This window comes from Diuraphis noxia, unplaced genomic scaffold, assembly GCF_037042655.1.
Source record: "Diuraphis noxia isolate RWA-SAM2 unplaced genomic scaffold, SU_Dnox_SAM2 contig0001, whole genome shotgun sequence".
In the NCBI taxonomy this organism is placed as follows: Eukaryota; Metazoa; Arthropoda; class Insecta; order Hemiptera; family Aphididae; genus Diuraphis; species Diuraphis noxia.
Window position 1 is genome coordinate 234,081 of NW_028301711.1, and position 22,105 is coordinate 256,185.

General features: G+C 29.0%; 1 protein-coding gene and 1 long non-coding RNA gene across 2 annotated transcripts; one reads left to right on the top strand and one right to left on the bottom strand.

The window, feature by feature from the left end:
* Positions 1–10,866: 10,866 nt before the first annotated feature.
* LOC149059098 (uncharacterized) lies at positions 10,867–13,395 on the top strand. Its single transcript, XM_089222584.1, has 3 exons — positions 10,867–11,026; positions 11,231–11,323; positions 11,876–13,395. Exons 1-3 carry the CDS (start codon positions 10,867–10,869, stop codon positions 13,393–13,395), a joined length of 1,773 nt encoding a protein of 590 aa, XP_089078710.1.
* Positions 13,396–13,406: 11 nt separating this feature from the next.
* LOC149059099 (uncharacterized) lies at positions 13,407–19,296 on the bottom strand. The gene is made up of 2 exons (XR_016189683.1): positions 18,505–19,296; positions 13,407–17,824 (listed from the first exon to the last, which is right to left on the bottom strand). It is a non-coding gene; the product is annotated as an uncharacterized LOC149059099 (long non-coding RNA).
* Positions 19,297–22,105: the final 2,809 nt, after the last annotated feature.

Consider the following 22,105-nt stretch of genomic DNA (forward strand, 5'->3'; position numbering starts at 1 on the left):
CACTTCTTATTTATATCATGTTGGATATAATATTAACATAAAATTAAACTTTAATTTATATATTTAAAACGCATAATACAAATTGTCTAAAATTAAATAATTATTTAAAATTAAATCAACTTACGTAGCTCTATAATAGACAAAGAATATCCAATAATAATTAATAAGTGTATAATATATTTTATAATTATAAAATATTCATCATATATTATGATTAAAGTGGAAAATCAAGTAAATTATTTGAAATGTTTACTATGAATCTTCAAGTTTATCGGTAGAATATAAATTTCGAAACATTATAATTAGGGTAGAAAAATTAATATATAAACTAATATATTTTATAATTAAACTAAATTTGAAATGGAGTTCTTAGATATAACATATTCATACTTATATGTATACTATCAGGCCATGTACAGAATTAAAAAATTATAAATACGTAGTTTATGGTTTATATTCAATTCTAATAAATTATAACTAACAGTTTTTTTTTTTTTTAAATCTGAAAACTGAAAGCAGATATTTAAAAAAATAAAATCACACTTCTTATATAAATTATGTTGAACATTATATAAACATAAGATTAAACCTTAAACATAATGTAGATGCAAATTATAAATCGTGTAAAATTAAATCAACTTACTTAGCTCTATAATAGACAGAGAATACCCGATAATAATTAATAAGTGTATGATATATTTTATAATTATAAAATAATCATCAAATATTATAATTAAAGTGGAAAATCAAATGATTTATTTGAAATATTTGCTATGAATTTTCAAGGTTTTCAGTAGAATATAAATTTCGATACATATTGATTAGTATAGAAAAATCATTAGAACTTAATTTGAAATAGAGTTTTTAGCTATAACATATTTATATTTATATGTCTACTATCACGCCATGCATAGAATTAAACATTACAAACACGTTGTTTAAGGTTAATATTTAATTAATAGATTATAACTAACGGTTTTTTTTTTAAAACTCGGAAATTGAATGCATATATTTAAAAAATAAAATCTAACTTCTTATCTAAATTACGTTGAATATTATACGTATAAACATAAGATTAAACTTTAAACTTATTTAAGAGGCATATTATAATTCGTGTAAGATTAAACAATTATATATAATTAATTCAACTTACCTAGCCCTATAATATACAGATAATACCCAATAATAATTAGTTAGTGTATAATATATTTTATAATTATAAAATATTCATTAAATGTTATGATTAAAGTGGAAAATTAAGTGAATTATTTGAAATGTTTGCAATGAATAATGAATATTCAAGAATTTGGTAGAATATAAATTTCGAAACATAATAATTAGGGTAGAAAAATAATTTGAACTAAATTTGAAATAGAGTTCTTAGATATAACATATTCATACTAGTATATCTACTATCAGGCCATGCACAGAATTAAAAAATTATAAATATGTAGTTTAAGATTTATATTTAATTCTAATAAATTATAACTAACAGTTTTTTTTTTAACATCTCGGAAAATTGAATGCAGATATTTTAAAAATAAAATTACACTTTTTGCTATAAACGTGTAAAATAAATAATTATTTCAAATTAAATCAACTTACTTTGTTCTATAATCGACATAGAATATCCGATAATAATTAATAAGTGTATAATATACAGGATGTCCCAAAGAGATATGACATTCTGACAAATGAAATAACCCTTGTTCTAATCAATATTTTTTTTAAATGTCGTTTAAATATAATCCATAGACACTTGAGCTAAATTTTTAGAATGCATTTTTTATTTTTATTTTTTTATACTGAAAATAAAAAACTTAAAAATTGATAAAGAATTTTTTCGAAATAATCATTATAGCCAATTTGTAAATCTGATTTTTAGAAAATTTTATATGATAAAAACACTTATTTAAGTCAAATGGCTGATTTTTTACAATTTTTTTAAATATCAATATTTTCGTTAAGTAAATTACGATCTAGTTTATGTTAGAAACATTTTAATTTCAAATAATATTAAGTTTTTTAAAAATATTTTATAAGAAAATTTTTAAATAGGTGCATGTTAAAATATAATTATATTTTTTATTGCATTTATTTTAATAATATGTGATTATAAACTATAAATTACTATAATTTACTATAATTTTCTTAACGAAAATATTGATATTTAAAAAAATTGTAAAATATCAGCCATTTGACTTAAATAAGTGTTTTTACCATATACATTTTTCTAAAAATCAGATTTACAAATTGCCTATATTGAATATTTCGAAAAAAAATTTATCAATTTTTAAGTTTTTTATTTTCAGTATTAAAAAATAAAAAATGTATTCTAAAAAGAAATTTTTTAAAAATATTGATTAGAACAAAAGTTATTTCATTTGTCAGATCTCCGTGGGACACCCTGTATTTTTTTATTCTAAAATATTCATCAAATTTTATGGTTAATCTGGAAAATCAAATGATTTATTTGAAATGTTTGAAATGAATTTTCATGTTTTTTGGTAGTGTTTGCGCAAGTTATTATCAGTTGTTATCGTGTTGTCGATAATTACGAACACCCCCCTTGGTCGAGAGATCAAGCGCCGTCAGTTCAGCTGGAACGTACGGCGTCCGACAAGACAGTGTCGGTTAGTTGTTGTTGTTGTTGTTGTTACGCTCCCATTCGTGAAAGTCGTCCGTTGTTGTTACTTTTAAGTTTTAATACTACCTTTTCGTGCCGAACAAAAATCACGTGAGATCCTTCACGTTATCGTATTTGCCGTTTAATTATTTTTTTATGCAACGGATGATATTGACGGTCAGTTTTGACCCCTGAGTAGTCCGTCAAGTATATCTACATCCAGTTTCCGCTTCCTGTGTATTGATTTGGTGACCAGTTCTGGCTCCGTCAGTTTTGACATCAATATTGTATTGTCACCAATTCCGGTGCCATACATCGTTCGTCTCGTCGTCGGCAGTTCCAGCCCAACGAAGAAAGGTGGTCTGAATTTTCATCATTCCTTACGGTATCGTTCCTTTAATTTTATATTTATATTTTGATGTTATTATATAATATGTCTAAGACGATTAGGCTTTGATCGTGCCAGTTAGGCAATTATTTGTATTTGGTTTAATTAATTAATTAATTTATATATTTGTATTATTTTGTATACCCTATCCGTCCCTTCAGAGCACGAATCATCGCCGCCCACGAGCCAATCAAGGTAAGTCCGGCGTTGGCGAAACAGGTAGAATATAAATTTTAAAACATATTAATTAGGGTAGAAAAATATTTGAACTAAATTTGAAATATAGTTCTTAGATATAACATATTCATACTTATATGTCTACTATCAGGTCATGCATAGACTTAAATATTATAAATTCGTAGACTAATGTTAATATTTAATTATAATAAATTATAACAAACAGTTTAAAAAAAAAAAAAAAAAAACGTAAAATTGAAAAAAATTATTAAAAAATAAAATCACACCTCTTTTCTAAATTATGTTGAATATTATATAAATATAAGATTAAACTTTAAATATATTTATGATGCATATTATAAATCAGTAGTATGTTTTGGGGAGTTCTGGATCTCCTCCCCCTTAAATTTTACATGTAAAAGCATAGGCTCCTCTGTATAGGCAATTTGTAGTACATGCTCCTCCGAAACTAGTACAAATTACTCAATATATGCAACCCGCAATACACATTGTAGCGTCCCAGCATGTACTTGAAACCTGACTTAGTTTCTATTAATGGTCCTACAATGTCCTACAATGTCCTACAATTTTTCGAATGGTTTAGAACTTGTCGTAGTGACTACCATGGGACTTCTATGATGTTTGTTAGTAGTTTTATTCGCCTGACATGAAGCACAACCTTTTATGTAATCTTTTACTTCCTGCTTTAAATTTGGCCAGTTCAATTGCCGTTTAATTTTTTTATATGTTCTATGTATTCCTGCGTGACCTCCTAGTAAAGAATCGTGAAATTGTTTAAAAATAACTAATTTTTCTTCCTTACTGTATTCTAATTTAGTACAGATTATTATCTCGATGTTTGTGTTACGAAATACATATCGTATCATAGATCGAACTTTTGCCCAATCTAAACCGTCTTTCCGCCCTAACTGGTTCATAGCTAACTTCGTTAATGAATGTTTTTCACAGAAATATTTTAAATTCAATAATGCGAGATGCATATTTTCATACGTCGCTAATTGCTTTTGTTTACTTTTTGTTATCAAAAATATTATATATCTATCGTCCGTTTTAAATTTTACAACGCCCCCGATATCCTTATTCGATTTTAGCGTTTTATCCTTTCCGAATCTTTGTTTTAGTTCGTAATTTATTCCTGACCTAAAATTATAATACTTTTCTATTTCTGACACTATATTGTATTCATTTGGTGACTCTATTAGTTCACCGTGTACCTCTTTCACGTTTCTATTGGTTATTATCATAGTTTCTGATTTTTCCAGAAAGTTCGCGCAACTTTCATCTTTTATTTCTTTAATATTATACATACGACTTAACGCGTCTACATTCGCGTTTTGTACACCTGGTTTATACCTAATTTCATATGTATATTGTTCCAATTCGATTCTCCACCTTGCTAATTTAGATAAAGGATCTTTTAAGTTAAACAACCAAGATAATGGTCGATGATCTGTAAGAATCGTGAACTTTCTACCGTAGATATATGGTCTGAAATGTTTAACCCCAAATATAATTGCTAAACATTCTAATTCCGTTGTTGAATAATTCGCTTCCGACTGACTCAACGTCCTAGACGCGTATGATATAGGTAGATCGCTCCCTATCTTTCCCTGTGACAATATTGCTCCTAGCGCTTTTCCACTCGCGTCGGTCGTAAGGATAAATTCTTTCGTAAAATCTGGGTATTGCAAAATTGGTTCTGAACAAAGTAATGTTTTTAATTTATCAAACGCTTGTTGACAATCATCGTCCCAATCGAACTTTACATCTTTCTTTAACAACCTTTTCATCGGTCTATCTATCGAACTATAATTTTCTATAAACTTCCGGTAATATCCATTAAGTCCTAGAAAACTTTTTATTTGTTTTACATTCTTTGGTATTGGAAAATCTAGAACTGCAGTAACTTTCTTTGGGTCTGGTTTAATTCCATGTTCCGAAATTATATGTCCTAGGAACAGGCATTCTCGTTTTAGAAACTCACATTTGTCTGGTTCTATTTTTAGATTATGTATACGTAATCTTTCGAATACGCTAATTAATTTATTGTTATGGTCACTTAAGTTTTTCGCGTATATTATTATGTCATCTAAATAAACTAAACACTTTACTCCAATTAGTCCCGATAAAACGTTTGCCATCATACGTGCGAACGTACTGGGTGCTGACGCCAATCCCATCACTAATCGCTTAAAATGGTAATGACCTTGACCCGTTGAAAAGGCCGTAAGCTCTCTAGAATCTTTTGCTAAAGGTACCTGATGGTATCCCGCTCGAAGGTCGAGTAGAGTGAAAAGCTGACATTGACCTAGTTGGTTTAGAATCTCTGTGATATTCGGTAAAGGGTGGAATTCGTTTAAGGTAACATTATTTAATGCCCTGAAATCTATAACTACTCGAAACTTTTCCTTCCCTGACGCGTCTGCCTTCTTTTTCACTAATAAGAGTGGTGCGTTAAACGGACTCATACTCCGTTCTATGATATCGTTTTCTTCCATTTTCGCAAGTTCTGCCTCAATTATAGGTAACTGCGCATGCGGTAGCCTATATGGTTTTCGATGAACTGGGGCTTGGTCAACAGGTAATTTGATTACGTGTTCTGCCGCTGTTGTCATAGTTAAATAATCGTTCTCTAAATAAAATATGTCGGTATATTGCTCACAAATTTTTATTATCGTTTCGCGTTCTTCTGTATTTAAATGGTCACTCCTAATAAGACTTTTTATTTTATCTACGCGTGCATTATCATGAACTATATTTTTTATTTCGTGATTATCTGTATCCACGTCGTATTCATATGATATTTTATTAATCTGCGCTACTTTCACTTCCTGTGCTACTTCTGATATGTTTAACACACTAACTGTAATCTTGCCATTTTTAACCGTATTATATATATTTGCGCAATACACAATCTCTGATAATTGTTGTTTATTTATTAAAATATTTTTATTTTCCATATCGGGATCTGCAATCGGTATGCAAACCACCGTTTCCGTTCGCGGTTCTAATGTGAAACATATTTTATTTTCGTTAAAGTCATTTTTATCTTTTATTGTTAATGTACTATTTGCGATATCGATTATAGCGTTATTTTCTATCAGAAATTTCTGTCCTAGTATTCCGTCCTTATCGACCGGAAACTGTTTATCTACTACAAAAAAGTCAGTTTTAAATTCGTTTTTATCTATTACTAATGTAATTATTGTACGTCCAATTGTAGGAACTATTTTTTCGTTTATGCCTTTTAGATAAATTTTTTCATTTTCATTTATTATCGTTTTACCAGATAACTTATTTATTTTTATTAAATTTAAATCGCTACACGTGTCTAATAGTAATTGAACATTTTCTGTATTAAAACTAGGTGATTGTAACATTATATGATTTTGAATTATAGCTGTTGAAATGCGTAAGCATCGCTCTGTGAGGGTTCTGAATCGATTATTTGATGTACCAATCTCACCCCACTCGAGGTTGGCATCTGAGCGTTTCCCGACGAATTTGCGTTATTCCTATCGTTTCGCTGTTTTGTGTAACAACTCGAAATTTCGTGTCCTCTTTTATTGCAATATGTGCAACTCAGTGGTTCCACGTTATTATTACTATTGTTGTTTCTACGCGGATTGAAAGTTGGAATTTGTTGTCTATTCATATTAATGTTCTGTCTCAGATTTTGACCTGCCTGCCTACAATCTCGTGCGAAATGATTTGTGCCGCCACAGATATAACATCCTGCGTTATTTGGCCATATCCTGTTTTGATTATTATTACGCTGATTAAAATTGCTCTGGTTTTGTCTTCCGTTATTATATCCGTTCCGATTAAAATTTTTATCGAATGTATTATTATATACGTTATTATTAGTTCGCCTATTAGAATCGTTATACCCGTTGTTATAATTATTGTATCTATTATTTCCGCGATTAAAATTTTGTTTGTTACTATTATTATCATTTCCTTGTTTCCTAAACTTATTTTCAAGTACATTTCCCCCGTTTAAATCTTGTCTTTCCAAGTTTTTCCGTAATTTTTCTACATCTAAATTAGCGTTATATTCGGTTTCTTCGTCTTTCGCTACCTGCATAGCATCCTCTAAAGTTTTTGGATCCCTAGCTTTTAGTGCAAGATTTAAATGTTTCGGTAACCCGTTAACAAAAATTATTAATGCCTGATTTTTAAGTTGACTTTTATACATTTTGGCTTCGGCTTCATTTAATTTCTCTGTTGCAATTGTACATAATTTATAATAGATTTCCTCGATTCGACTCGCGTATTCCACGACGCACTCGTTTTCTATCATACGCGCAAAGTGTAACCCTAAAGTCAGTGTCCTCTCAGATGACTTATGTTCAAAAGCTCCCTTTAAAATTGACTTTATACTATTCCATGTACTAGTCTCGCGGTATTTACATGCTTCTAAAGCATTTCCGGCTAACTTCGAATTTATTACTTTAACTAACAAGTCTAATTTATCCTTATCTACTGCTTTTACAACAATATCACACGTATTAATAAATTCCGCGACATTATTCGCGCCCGTACATATCGGTATAAGCGACGTAGCTTTATCGAATTCCATTTCTAGTGTAGCGTTACTAACTTTACTGGGTCGTTTTTCTGCGACTAATTCCGTGTGTACTACCCCCGGATCAGATCGAGTTCCTCCTCTTCTAGGTAAACTACTCGGTGTTTCAATTAAATCTACCCAAGCTATTCCCTTAGCTGTTCTTAAATATCTATCTTGGTCAGAATATTGTGGACTTGGATATTCAATTGTTTTATTCAAATCGATTAACTCCTCGATTTTTACTATATTTGTTTCGGCAGCTACTACGCTAGTACCGCTTGCCTCTCCTACCTGTACGCCTATGTCCGCAGTACTATCGTTATTTATTTCCGTTAAATTCCCTGTCGGATTCTCTGACGTATCTCCCAAATTTTTATTCATCAATGTATATTTTATTCATTTAGAAAAATTATTTAAATAAAATTATTTATTTATTGTATGTGCCTAAAATTTAAATACCTAAATTGTATTCTAATTTCGCTAACTATTCTATCACTATTTATTTAATAACCACTATTTATTATTAATTCTATAACTGTTCAAAATATTTATTTTGAAATTCTTAATTTAATTACCTACTAATAGTAACTATAATATTTATTACCCAATACTCACTACGATTTATTTCTCACTAATTTATTTAATATAATACTTATTCTAGGGCCCCTAAGCTACTCTATTATATATCTTTTCTCAATTACACTTTATTCAATTTTACTCTTCAGTATTTCTCTTTTAATTCAACTTATATATGTATGTGCGCACATTTATTTCAAATATTTATTCACTTATTTATTTCTTCTTTTTTTTTAAAAAACTCAATTATCCATTTATATCAATATTTCTCAAAATCACAAAAATTATGGTTTAACTACCATTTAATGAACTCTCAATTAGTTTTTAACTCAATATCTCTTTCTTTCAATTCAATCTATTATATGACATTGCATTATATGACATTACGCGCGTAATTCCAATTATATATATACTCTTTATTATTTTCTCAATTATATTATATTCACTTTTATATCTCAAAATTATTCTCATTTATTTTCACTTATATTCATTTTATATTAATTTATACCACAAAATTATTCTCATATAACATTTATTTAAATTCACTTTATACTCATTTATTCTCTTTATAACACTTTTATCGGTACATATACCCTTTATATACTCAAAATTATCCTACACTTTTATACATTACCTACCATATTATTTCTTTAAGTAGATAACATATATATATTTCTCAAAATTTTCCTACACTTTTATACATTACCCACCATATTATTTCTTTAAGTAGATAATATATATATATGCACCTTCACACTAAATTTTATACGATGGTCCTAACAGATCCAAAGGAGACGTGACAGAGCCTTATAATTAAAATTCCTACATAAATAAGTACCCCAAAACTTAAATTACAACTCACAATACTGTCACTGCTTGAGTTGCTTCCATTGTTGCTCTTGTTGTTGTCCTGACTGCTCTAGCTGCTTGCTACGTAGATTCTCTTTTTCCCGGAGTTGCTGGAAGGTGATCAGTCCTCCAAACGTGACTCTTGGGTGAGTTGCCTCCGTGAAGTTGAAAACAAAAAATTTTCAGCTTCCCGTTGATGGAAAATCCTACCGACTGCGCCAAATTTGTAGCGTCCCAGCATACAGGAGGACAAACGACTGGTGTTGAGGTAGATGGATTGGGTGTAATAAGTATAACAACTTAATTTGTGATTAATTTATTAGATATTTATTTGATTACTATGTAAATAAAACACTTTTACTGCACAAAATGATTTGGTTGTAAAATATTCTAAGTCCGAATAATTAAATTGGACTGGTGTCTGGCGTGAAGGTGCTTGTTCTGACTCTGGTGGCTCACGTCTGAATTGGGTCTAATCGGGGCTCTCCTATATAGTCAAGATAGTCCTACTCTCTGCATTTCCTCTCCTATCGATAAGATACGTATGTGTCCATGGCCGAGTCGTGCAAAAGCGTACGCGTGTATTATTTTAATATCGCAGCTTCCCACGCCCATGCGACCGGTCGGTCCACATCCTGGTTATTCGCGATACGTAATCTTCATAACCCGACGACATTAATCATATCTCTAGATACGCCTGCCAAGACCACGATTTCATATTTAATATTTCGTATATTTAATTCCAATTATGGTAATATTTTGGAAAGGCTAGAAGTTTGGCCTTCGATATAACTATTGAGGTCCTACACAATATAATTGGTTGGCGAAATCATACGCCCCAGGGTCACTTATACATATCTACGTGTATATGCGTGTTTAGATGTCTCAGCGGGACGTCAGTACATAGCAACATAAACCTACATTAATCACGACTATCGGGTACGTGCACGACATATATTATCATATTATTACAGTTTTCCCGTTATGACTTATCATGTTATCAGTTATCATATACATTTTATCAACGCCCAAGAAGTCCAACTCAAATATTAACGCAGTGGAAAAAAACTGCAAAATAACTGACCGGGAATCGAGCCTCAATCTCGATCTCAACCCGCCACCGATATAGCAACAACACACACATACAGACACAGACACACACACACACACACACACACAAGGTTACAAGGCACATAGTTACAAGTACACACATTCCATTCTATCTATACCACCCTTTCTCACGCCTGTACCTCATTAACCGTCTGTACGACTACACACCTGTAGAGACATGTCCGAACATATCCGAGACATGTCCGAGTATTGTCGATGATTACCAGACAAAAAGTAGTGCATTAAGTAAAACGAAGTCAATCCGTGTATTACCGTCTATGGCTATTGTCGTGTTTTGTCGTCCGAGTTCTAAAGTGTATACAAATATTTTACAAGTGTTTTAAAAATTTTATTTTTCTTAAGCAAGCACCGTAGTTCATTTTTCCCCACCACTAGTTTGATATTAGATCATGCGTCAATAATTCGCTTACATAAAACTATTTCACTGTTATTTAAAATACAAGATATTTTTCTATAATTCATTACCCATCTTTTAGTTGAAGGGTAAAGTCTTGTTTCGCGATTTCGACTAGTGTTTTAAACGTAATCATGTTCCCGTGTAGTATATATGGTAAAACCTTTACAATGATTAAAAATCTACACAGACATGCCAAGTCACATGATGTTTCCAAAAAGATTTCATGCAGTTTATGCTCAGACATATTCACACGAAGAGACAACCTCATAAGACACACCAAAGAAAAACACCGTAAGTATTTTTAAATACAATATTCAGATTTATTAGATAAATTATTCATAGTTAAGGTTATGTATTTCATGTTTAAACATTAAAATAAAACATATAGGTAGGTATGCATTATAAATTCAATATATAATTAAAGTGTTGACTAAGTGTAATTTGTTTAATGAATTATTTTTTCAAGTATCTAATTAATAATAATACTATTTTCAGGTTCAAGTATTGTAATTCAACAAGAACCAACCATAACCAAGCGAGAAATTCAAAATTTTTTTAAACCAGCTGAACATATTTACGATTATAATGGTAAATATATCATTCATATGTTTATTCACCTCCTATGATATAACAATAATATAAATATATATAATAAAATAATATTATAAACACCCCTCATATATTTACTAGTACTATGTACAAAAGTAAGTATATATCTAAAATAATCTAATAATATTTCAAATAAACATATTTAAAGTTATAATTAGTTATTATATTATTACGAACGTAGGCGTTTTAAACATCTTATTTATTATTACACAAAAGAATAATGTATATTATTGCTATATCTGAGACCTCTATATCATTTTTGTTTTTGCTTTTGCATAATATATACACACTTCATATACATGTATGTAATTCTATAGCTTCACAACTATCTCATTTTATTAATATATATTTTTAAAAATCGTATTTTCTATATTTTAAACATATCACTAAAAAAAAAAACTTTTTAATTCTTAATTTTTCTTCAGATACTTTTATTAAAAAAACGTTTATATTTATAACAACAATTTATCTTTACACACATATTTCTATAATTTTTAGCATTATAATAGTAAATTATTTATTTTATTTAAGTTCCTTCGGCTTCAAATCGCAATGATCTTAAGCGTGTACATGCGGAAAATTCGAACGAAGCAGTAAATGCAAAAAAAACACGCATGACTATCGTTAAAACCCCCGGTTTTGTTAAGACTGGGTCATCGCTCTCTAATAAAATCATTTGGTATTATAAGAAAAATACAGATAATATGAACAACTTCAGCGCATTTTTAGTATCAGCAAAAAAATACTTAATTCAATTACTTAAAACATCTTCGACAAAACACCCAATTAAATTTAACCTGAAATTGGAAGCGACATACAGCCGGACAAACGTAGAGAATTCAGCCGAGAACCGTGCGTTTAAAACTTCAGCTAAAGAAATTTTTATGGATACGGATATCGACGCAATAGTAGAACAAGCGTTCATAAAATTATTGGCTGAAGAGTATGTTTATACATCTAAAGGAAGTGGCTTTACTTTGGAAGCCATAGACGGTTTATTATTAGGAGTATACAATTACATACCTATGGGTGGATCATCCTACATTCCGTTACCAAATTACATTAAGGATAAAAAGGCAGTCATCAACCCCCAAAACTCAGACCAACAGTGCTTCAAGTGGGCAATCTTAGCAAGATACGTTACGGGTAATAACAAAACTATTATGACTGAAAATTATACATCGCTCGAAGATAAATTTAATTTCGATGGTTTAACATTCCCAACACCTGTTAGGGGAATAAAAACATTTGAAAAAAATAACCTGAACACATCTGTCAATGTATTTGAATTAAAAAAAGAAAAGAATAAAAAACATATTATTTTCCCACTTAAAGTTGTGGATGAAGAAAAAAAAGATCATTTCGATCTACTATTAATTACCGACGGTGGTAAAAGCCACTACACCCACATCTCTAATTTTTCCCGGCTTATTAGATCACAAAAAACTGGACATAACGACTCTGTTGTATTTTGCAAACGTTGCTTCACATCCTATGATAATCGACCTTTGAAAAATAAGCTATGTGGGCAAGCAGCACTTGATCAGCATAAATTGATATGCGGATCGCATAAACCAATTTCACCTCAGATGCCTGAGCCCGGTTCAATGTTGGAGTTTAGTGCATGGAACAAAACACAACGCCACCCCATAGTTATTTATCCCGACTTCGAGGCGCTTCTCGTTAAATGTAACGAGAAAAAAGAAAAAAATACAATTGTAATTCAAAATCACGAGCCTATGAGTTATGGTTTTTTCGTAAAGGCAGATGATCACATACCAAAAGAACTGCTTGAAGAATTTGAAATACCAACATCACCAGTTATATACCGCGGAAGTAATGAAAATAAAGAGGTAGCAAAACATTTTGTAAAAAGTATTGTGGAAATAGCAGAAAAAATAGACAAACTGCTCAAAACCAACACACCAATTATAATGACACCGGAACAGCGACGCACACATGAATTATGTAAGGCATGTAATTTGTGTAAAAAGAGATTTTCCAAAGAAATCCATAAAGTAGCTGATGTTATGTATTATAAATATAAATAATAACATAAACGTATTATATAGACATTTATTGTTGACAGTATAAATCGTAATGACGTACAATATATTTCTACTCGCTAATAACCGATGGACAGTCCCCACCGATCGTAATATGATACTTATGATTATTGTTAGTATAAACAGTATAGGTGTAATATCATATAATATAAATGCTGAATATGCAACATCTTTTTCCTTAAAAAAAAAAAAAAAATATATATATATACAGGGTGTTCCAAATTTCATGTGACAGCAGATTTCAGCATGATCTACTCAAATTAGGAAAAAATGACCTATGTGAAAACTTATTTGAATCGCATACTCTAAACTAATTTGATATTAATTTTTTTTTTTATTAGTTAAAAGGGGGAGATTTTAGGGGTAACTTTTAAAATTCAAATGGGAATCTATATTTTTGAAATATGATTCATATAGGATTTTTTTTTAATGAATTTTGACGTATCATTCATAATTATTGGTTGATAATTAAAGAAGCTATTTACATTCGAATTTTGTATTTAATTTGTAAAAATGCCATCAATGAATAATAATAATAATATACTTTGTGCTTCTGTTATACGCCGATGCATTGTTGTACCTACAACCTTTATAATCTGTACGCTATCTAACTACCAATTTACCAGTAAGAAAACGTGTATTTGTTATCTTAATTTCATTTTATATTACATAGGTCAAGTCACATGATTCTATTGATAATAAAAATAAAAATAAAACAAGGCATTAGATAATAATATAGGTACCGTCTACATATTATGTATATTGGATATTGTTTTATTTATAATCAATGCTATGGAACGGGTTTTGTGTCCTCAATAATTTTACATAATATTTATTATTTATAATATAAAATTAGAAATAAATATCATTCAGTTGACAAATAAGCAATAGCTAATTATACCAAATTGTTGTATAAATGTTATTATACTGCATACAATTATTTAAAATGTATACAAATAGGTTAGGTACCTACCTGTATTTTTGACTAATGTAGGTGCCTATTCATATTTTATAAATTTAAATAATAAATAATAACCAAGGCTAGGAACTTAAAAATATGCAGTAAAAATTTGGAAAATATGCAATTTATTGAATAAAATACATTTTACATACAAAATTTAAAAATTTAAATTAGGTAGGTGTCTGAAAAAAAAATTAGAAGAAATTTAAAAAAAATTAACACCGCACGCTTATGTATTTAATTACCTACGATTATACAATTTATTTATATCATGGTACAAAATATTAATCCAGTGGTAAATTTGAATAAAAATAAATACGGGCCGGTCAGCGGTCAGCTTTACAAGTTCTCAGTAGTAGATATAAAGATTATAATATTATTTTTGGGAGCAATGGTAATAGCCGTTGATGAATTAATTTATTTTGTCAAACAATATAAAAGTATAAATTTCTAAAAAAAAAAATTATTCACGTTAATTCTATGATATTACTTATATGCATATAATTAATATTATTAATTATTGTATATAATTAATGTTCTTATACCTAAAATATGCGAATTTGTACAAAAAATCACGAAATATTCAAAATTATGCAACAAACATTTTTGTATTTGTAATATGTATACTTACTATGAATCAAATTTGTATCGAATCAGATTTTCAATATGCACTTTCTAAACAAATATGCAAATGCTTTAAGTTCCGAGCCTTGGTAAGACTAATAACATACTTACATACCTATACTTTCATATTATGTTTGAATCAACTTAATATTAAATATGTATATCATTTCTAAACGCTGCAAAATGACAACATTAATTTCAAAAACTTGTATGATTAAACCTCGCGTTCAACATAATGTTGAATGATGCATATAAAATCAAACAGATTTTGAAAAAACATCACCTTTTCACAACATTAAGATATGATCAATCTAATATTAAATTATAATAACTAGGGCTTGGATGTTGTTACATTAATTTTATTAAAATTAATAATTCATTTATTAAAGACTAAAGGTTATGGCTAGACTTAGAGACTTAAAAGCTTTAAACACAAACATATACGCATAAAAATATGAGCAAATATGTATACTCTAGAAGTCTAGAACAAGACAATTTTGACTGAATTTATTAAAAATGTATTTAATTATTATTAATGTATTATCAATTTTTCCTTTTTTTTTAAAAAATAATTGTACCTATTGCTCCAATGGCTTGAGCAAGAAAAAAAAATGATAGGCCATAGGAGGGTTTAACATCTGCAGCATGGATCATCACATGTAAGTTACACAATATTTACACAACATTAGTAAAATATGTATATCACATTTGTGTAAGCAATTTGAATTTTTAAACTACATTTTTATGAAATTTTTTTTGCTCTAATAAGTAGAAACCTTATAACCTTATTAATTAATTATAACAACATCAAAGTCCTAATCATGACATCAAACATAATTATCAAGTATTTTAAATATGTCAATTGCACCAGTAAAATCATAATATATGTATTCTGAGTGGTGAATGAGGTTAGGTTTTACTGGTTTTAGACCGGGATTGAACATTTTTTTAGAAGCATTTTCAGTCTGGATTTAGGGCAATTTTAAAACTTTTAATTTAATTTTACTAAATAAATATAAATTTGAAATGTGTACAATTTTCATAAGAAAGGATATAAAGACAAATAATTGTTGAACCATTTAGTACATTTTAGTATATTCAAATTAGCAAGGAATATGCAAGATATGCAAGGTAAAATATAGGTAAAAGTTGTTAAAAAGTTATATCAATATAGGTACCAACTATTTGTTTAAAACACTCGCATACTTTTACTTTCAACAAGTGTATACTCTCAATACAATATAATTATGACTGCCATTTTACTTGCGGAATTTTGGTCCACGCCAGAGGTTTAAATGAGGTCAATCATCTTCTTAAGGTATTGGTATACACTATTAATTAATGCGATCAATGTTTAAACAAATTAGTAGAAAATAATTATTAGCAAAATAGCAAATCTAGATATAAGTATCTAAAATATTCTGATTTGTCCACTTTTCATTATGATATCATTATGGAGAATATGATTTAATAAAAACAATGATGTCACATTAGAAAACTTAGGAAATTAAGATTACACTTAGAGTTGTGATAAAAAAAGCTAATTTGAAATCCTAGATAGGTACAATAATGAATAATGACTTTTAGATTAATTGAAGAATAATTTTATTGAGAATAATGACGACTATGAAATTTAAAAATGTCTTATTCAAAATGGTTCAACTTGTCTACATTTCAAGAATTTAAAAATGTTTTAATTCTTAGAATTAATTCTTAAAAAAGTAAACTTTTTTCCTAAACTGTTTGAAGAAAATGGATCATATCCAATAAAACAGTTTTAATTTAAATCAATGGGCTAAATAAAAATTAAGTTAAGTCATGAGTCAGGAATTGAAGTAAAATAATATTAAATACATTAGTATTATATGTATAGATATTTAGGTGCTGAAATATACTGAATTGTGCCCCTTAATATAACACTGTATATGGTGTAATGTATTGATAATAGATAAGTAAATGTATTAACATTACCACTCAGAATATAAAACTGGATTAAGCATTCTATATTATGTTATTCTTAGATATCTATCTTGCGTACGTAAATTGTTATACTAACATAATTAAATACGACTTTAAAGGCATTTACAAATTGATAAATAATCAAACTATACATATCCTCAAATTTTAACTAATGATGGTGATGAATACAAATATAATTTTTCTATGATATAAACAACTACCTTCTTAGAGTAAATAGAGTTCTTAGTCTTCTGATGTCAGTTTAAAATAAATGCAAACATTTTCAGACGATAACAACCAGTTGACGAAAATAATATCAACCAGATTGAAATAATGAAATATTTAGATATTATGTATTTTAATTTATACTTAATTTAACTTTTAAGTTTAAAGCATTTTTCTGTCAAATAAAAAATTATAAAGTAATAAGTGACAAGCGTTATCAATTATCATAGAAGTAGCACACAATTTATAGACCTAACCTTGGAGCTTGTATAGATTAGTATATCAAAGATAGGTACTATCACTGAGTATCACTATGACTATAACAATACTACATACTATACCTAGGATGTATATTATTATATTCATGCAAATTATTATACCTAAATGTATACATATTTGAACACCTAATGCAATAATATACAAGAAATTATTTGGTTTAGTACACAATAAATAATTTAATGAGTCCATTTTATTTATTTAATCATACATAGTATTAACTTCATACATACTTCTATAATCATAATTGGAATAAAATGTTGTTGCAGTTGTGACTGTTTAGAATTTATTGTAATATGTAATCCAATATGATTGGACTGAATATAACAGCGATATTCCTTTATTACAACAATTTCTTCAATATTCTATCTAAATGATTGAAACATAATATAAGTTTTCACAACTTTTGTAAAAAAAAAAGCATTTAAATTACTATAAATTCGTTTTTAATTTATAAATAAAGATTAGATTCTTGTGCGAATTACAATTTGTTATTGTGTAATTCCAAATTTAAAATTGTATAGAAATAATTTTTACCCATGTAAATTAATTTTAAGTTTTATTTTGAACAATGAAGATGTGACGACTGACGACCATGATATACAAATACTACAATGACAGTTTTTTTTTATTAATCATTATAGTACAGTTCATTCCCATGATGGTTAATTTTAACAAAATATTGTAAATTAGATTATATTTTATAGGTATGGATTTGTACATATTATAGATACCTACTGGCTACTAAACACAAATTTATGCATAGGTAATAATGTAATATGAAATAAAAGCTGGGAAATTAATGTTTCCTAATTAGAAATACCACATGAATTTTGCACAATTCAGAATTTTAATTGATTTTTAGGTGTTTTGTGCACAAAAATCTGGTCTTTAGTAATACATGTATATGTAGAAATTGTATGCATAAATGTAATAATGTATTCAAATTTACAATAATAATAACAATTCATTTATAAGTAACTCATAGAGTAGTTACTAGTTAATTACTTTAATTATAGCTATTGTCTATTTAACTATCAACTACTTACTAGACAACGATTTCCAGACGGAAATCAAACTTCTCGGATGATTTTCTCACGATTAGAGGACATTTTGAGGAGACTGGAAAATTACTGGACAATTTCCAGTTTCCACTAACAAAGTAAACATTACACGTTTTTCAGTTGTTATCACATGTCGCCCATCAAATTAATACCCCGCCAATGATACAGTAAACGTTTCCTGAATATGGGTAAACAAGGATCTAACATCATGTTGGTTTACGGGCTCGTTTCCTAGGTTCAGGCTTTAGATCATAATAGGTAAACGTAAAGTAAACCCGATCAGCTGATCAAGTTTAGCTTCTATGTTGTTCTATGTTAATACGGCTATTTAGTATTTTAGTACATAGACATATTATTATAAATTGTATATTATTATATTATATTTATATGATGCCTATGATTTATGCATTTAATATTTATGTATTTTGATTGGTAAACATCAAATAATTTTAAGGTTATAAAATATAATATCATAATATCATTGATAAAATTATATGATACCTAGTTATAATATCAAACGGTATACTGTACTTTGAACTGACTACTGTATACTGTAATAAATTGATAATTCGATACCCGGATTATTAAGGTCGTACAACGGAAGCACTTTTAGTATTATTCACTGTTGACATTTTATAAATTAACACCAATATTCAGATGTCGATAGCTCCTCCAATTATTATCACATAAATGTAAATGAACCGTCAAAATTCATTAAAAATTAAACCGTGCACGAATCATATTTCAAAAATATAGGTTCCCATTTGAATTTTAAAAGTTGACCCTCAAACCTCCCCTCCTAATTAATATAAAAAAATATTTAATATCAAATTAATTTAGATTATATGATTCAAAACAGTTTTTACATAGGTAATTTTCCCCTAATTTAAATATATCATGCTGAAATCTGCTGTCACATGAAATTTGGAACACCCTGTATATAAGTAGTATTTTGTGTATTGCTTAATCGCTATGTTAGTGTGTTAGTAAGTTTAATTACATTAATTATAATCACTTGGAGAATATCGCTGAGGTGGTTTTCTAGATCTAATTGGTCTGGGTGTTTTATTTATTATTATAGTATCAGGATTTTGTTTTGCACCTACGGTTTCGATATTTTCAGTATTTTCATTTATTTGTCTAGTGGGTGTAAGTGAAATTGAATTATTCGCTGGTGTCAGCGATTTATCAATGAGTAATTGATCATTGTGTCTCTTCCAAATAGTTCCGTCATCGAGCTCTACATCGTGTGTATTACAACTAATGGATTTGATAATTTTACCCTTTTGCCATTTATTGTTATTATTCCTATAATCTCTAGCTAAAACATTATCACCTGTATTAAATGATACTATCCTATTACCACCATTGTTTATTTGTGATATTTGTCGTTCAATAACCACTTCACTTGTATTCGGCATTAACGCGTCAAATTGTAAACGTGTTGATCGACCTAACATTAGTTTAGCTGGCGTTTCTCGTGTTGTTGAATGAGGTGTATTACGATACATCAAAAGAAATTTATTTAATTGGGATTGTGCAGTCGAGCATTTTTAAAAAAAAATGTTTATTGTTTTGACTGCTGATTCCGCACAGCCGTTTGATTCTGGGTGAAATGGAGCGCCTGTCATATGCCTTATACCTAGATTTTTGCAATATGCTTGAAATTCAAAACCAGTGAAACATTTTGCACCATCTGATGTAATTGTTTTTGGAATTCCAAATCGTGCTATCGTTTCTGAAAATTTTTGAATAACAATTTCTGCTGTCATAGAATTTATTTGAAATACTTCTAACCATTTTGTGGTTGCGTCAACAATGACAAAAAAATATTTATTTTGAAATGGACCAAGAAAATCGCAATGCACTCTAGTCCACGGTTTTTCTGGCCATTTCCAAGGTGATGTTACAGATTTTGGCGGATTTTGCCTGACATTAATACAATTGACGCAACTTTGTGTGATATTTTCGATTTCTTTGTCCATTCCTGGCCACCAAAAGTATGATCTCGCTAAACTTTTCATACTGGAAGAACCCATATGACACGAATGAAGTTCCTTGAGTATATTATTTCGAAATTTAGCTGGTATAATAACACGGTAACCCCATAATAGACATCCCTGTTCCACTGCAATTTGAGTTTTTCGTAAATTATATGAATTAAGTTCTAAATTTTTAGAAAAATCACTATTCCATTCTCCTGTTTTGACTGCGTTTAATACTTTGGCGAGAATTGTGTCTCTACTTGTTTCAATTTTTATTTTAGACCAGTCTAATGTGAAAGGTGATTGTTCGTGAATAAAATTAAGACTAATACATTCTTCATTATGATTTTCAATTTTTAATTTTGAACTTTTTATTCGTGATAAAAAATCGGCTGTATTATCTTCGGATTTTACATATTTTATGTCGAAATCGAATGATGATAAAACATAGGCCCATCGTTGTAATCTATTAGCCGCGTAAATTGGGATACCTTTCTTATCACCGAAAATATATATTAACGGTTTATGGTCGGTTTCTAATAGAAAATGCCTACCATATAAATAGTCATAAAATTTCGTAACCCCGTAAATAATTGCTAAAGCTTCTTTTTCAATTTGTGGAAATTTGCATTCTGACTCAGATAGAACTCTTGATGCATATGCTATAGGTTTTTCAGTACGATCTAGGTACACATGGGAAAGAACTGCGCCTATTTTGGTGTCCAATTCCATTCACTGCCGTTACGTAAAAGAGTGTACAATGGTTTTAAAATATTTGCAGCGTTTGGAATAAATTTTATATAATACGTAACTAAACCTAAAAATGATTTTAGCAATGTTTTATTTTCTGGGACAATGGCATCGTTTATAACATCTGTGTGTTTTGTTAGTGTGTGTAAACCATTTTCATCTAACCTGTGACCCAAATATTCAATTGACTTTTGCATGAATTTGCATTTATTCAACTTTACTCTTAAACCTGCATTTGACAATACATTTAGTAATTTGTCTAAACGAGCATTGTGCTCTGTGATAGTGGAACCTGCAACAATAATGTCGTCTTGGAATATACCTATGCCCTCAAGACCTGCTGTTGAAGTTTCCATACCTTTTTGAAACTCCCCTGCTGACGACTTTATTCCAAAAGGGTTGCGTGTATAGCTAAATAAACCTTTATGTGTGTTAATAGTGGTATATTTGCGATCAGATTCTTTAATAACCATTTGTTGGTATGCGTCTTTTAAATCTATTTTCGAAAAATATTTTGAACCACTAATATTTGCATATAAATGTTCTATTTTTGGAAGAGGGTATTCAGTCCCTTCTAATACCGGATTTATTGTTATTTTAAAATCACCGCAAATTCTAACCGTGCCGTCTGGTTTTAATATTGGTACTATTGGAGTTGCCCATTCGCTGTGGTCGACGGAAACTAAAATGTTGCTTTTGATTAAACGCTCAATTTCGGTTTCAACTTTTCCCTTTAATGCTAATGGAATAGACCTATGTTTGTAAAATTTAGGTACTGCCCCCGCTTTGATATTTAATGAAATTTCGTATTTGTTAAAAGTGCCTATTTCATCTTTAAAAACATTGTTATA

Coding starts and splice junctions, on each gene's coding strand:
- LOC149059098 (XM_089222584.1), top strand. CDS start 10,867: ATGTTCCCGTGTAGTATATATGGTAAAACCTTTACAATGATTAAAAAT. Junction 11,027..11,230: donor ACACACCAAAGAAAAACACC/GTAAGTATTTTT, acceptor TACTATTTTCAG/GTTCAAGTATTGTAATTCAA. Junction 11,324..11,875: donor ACATATTTACGATTATAATG/GTAAATATATCA, acceptor ATTTTATTTAAG/TTCCTTCGGCTTCAAATCGC.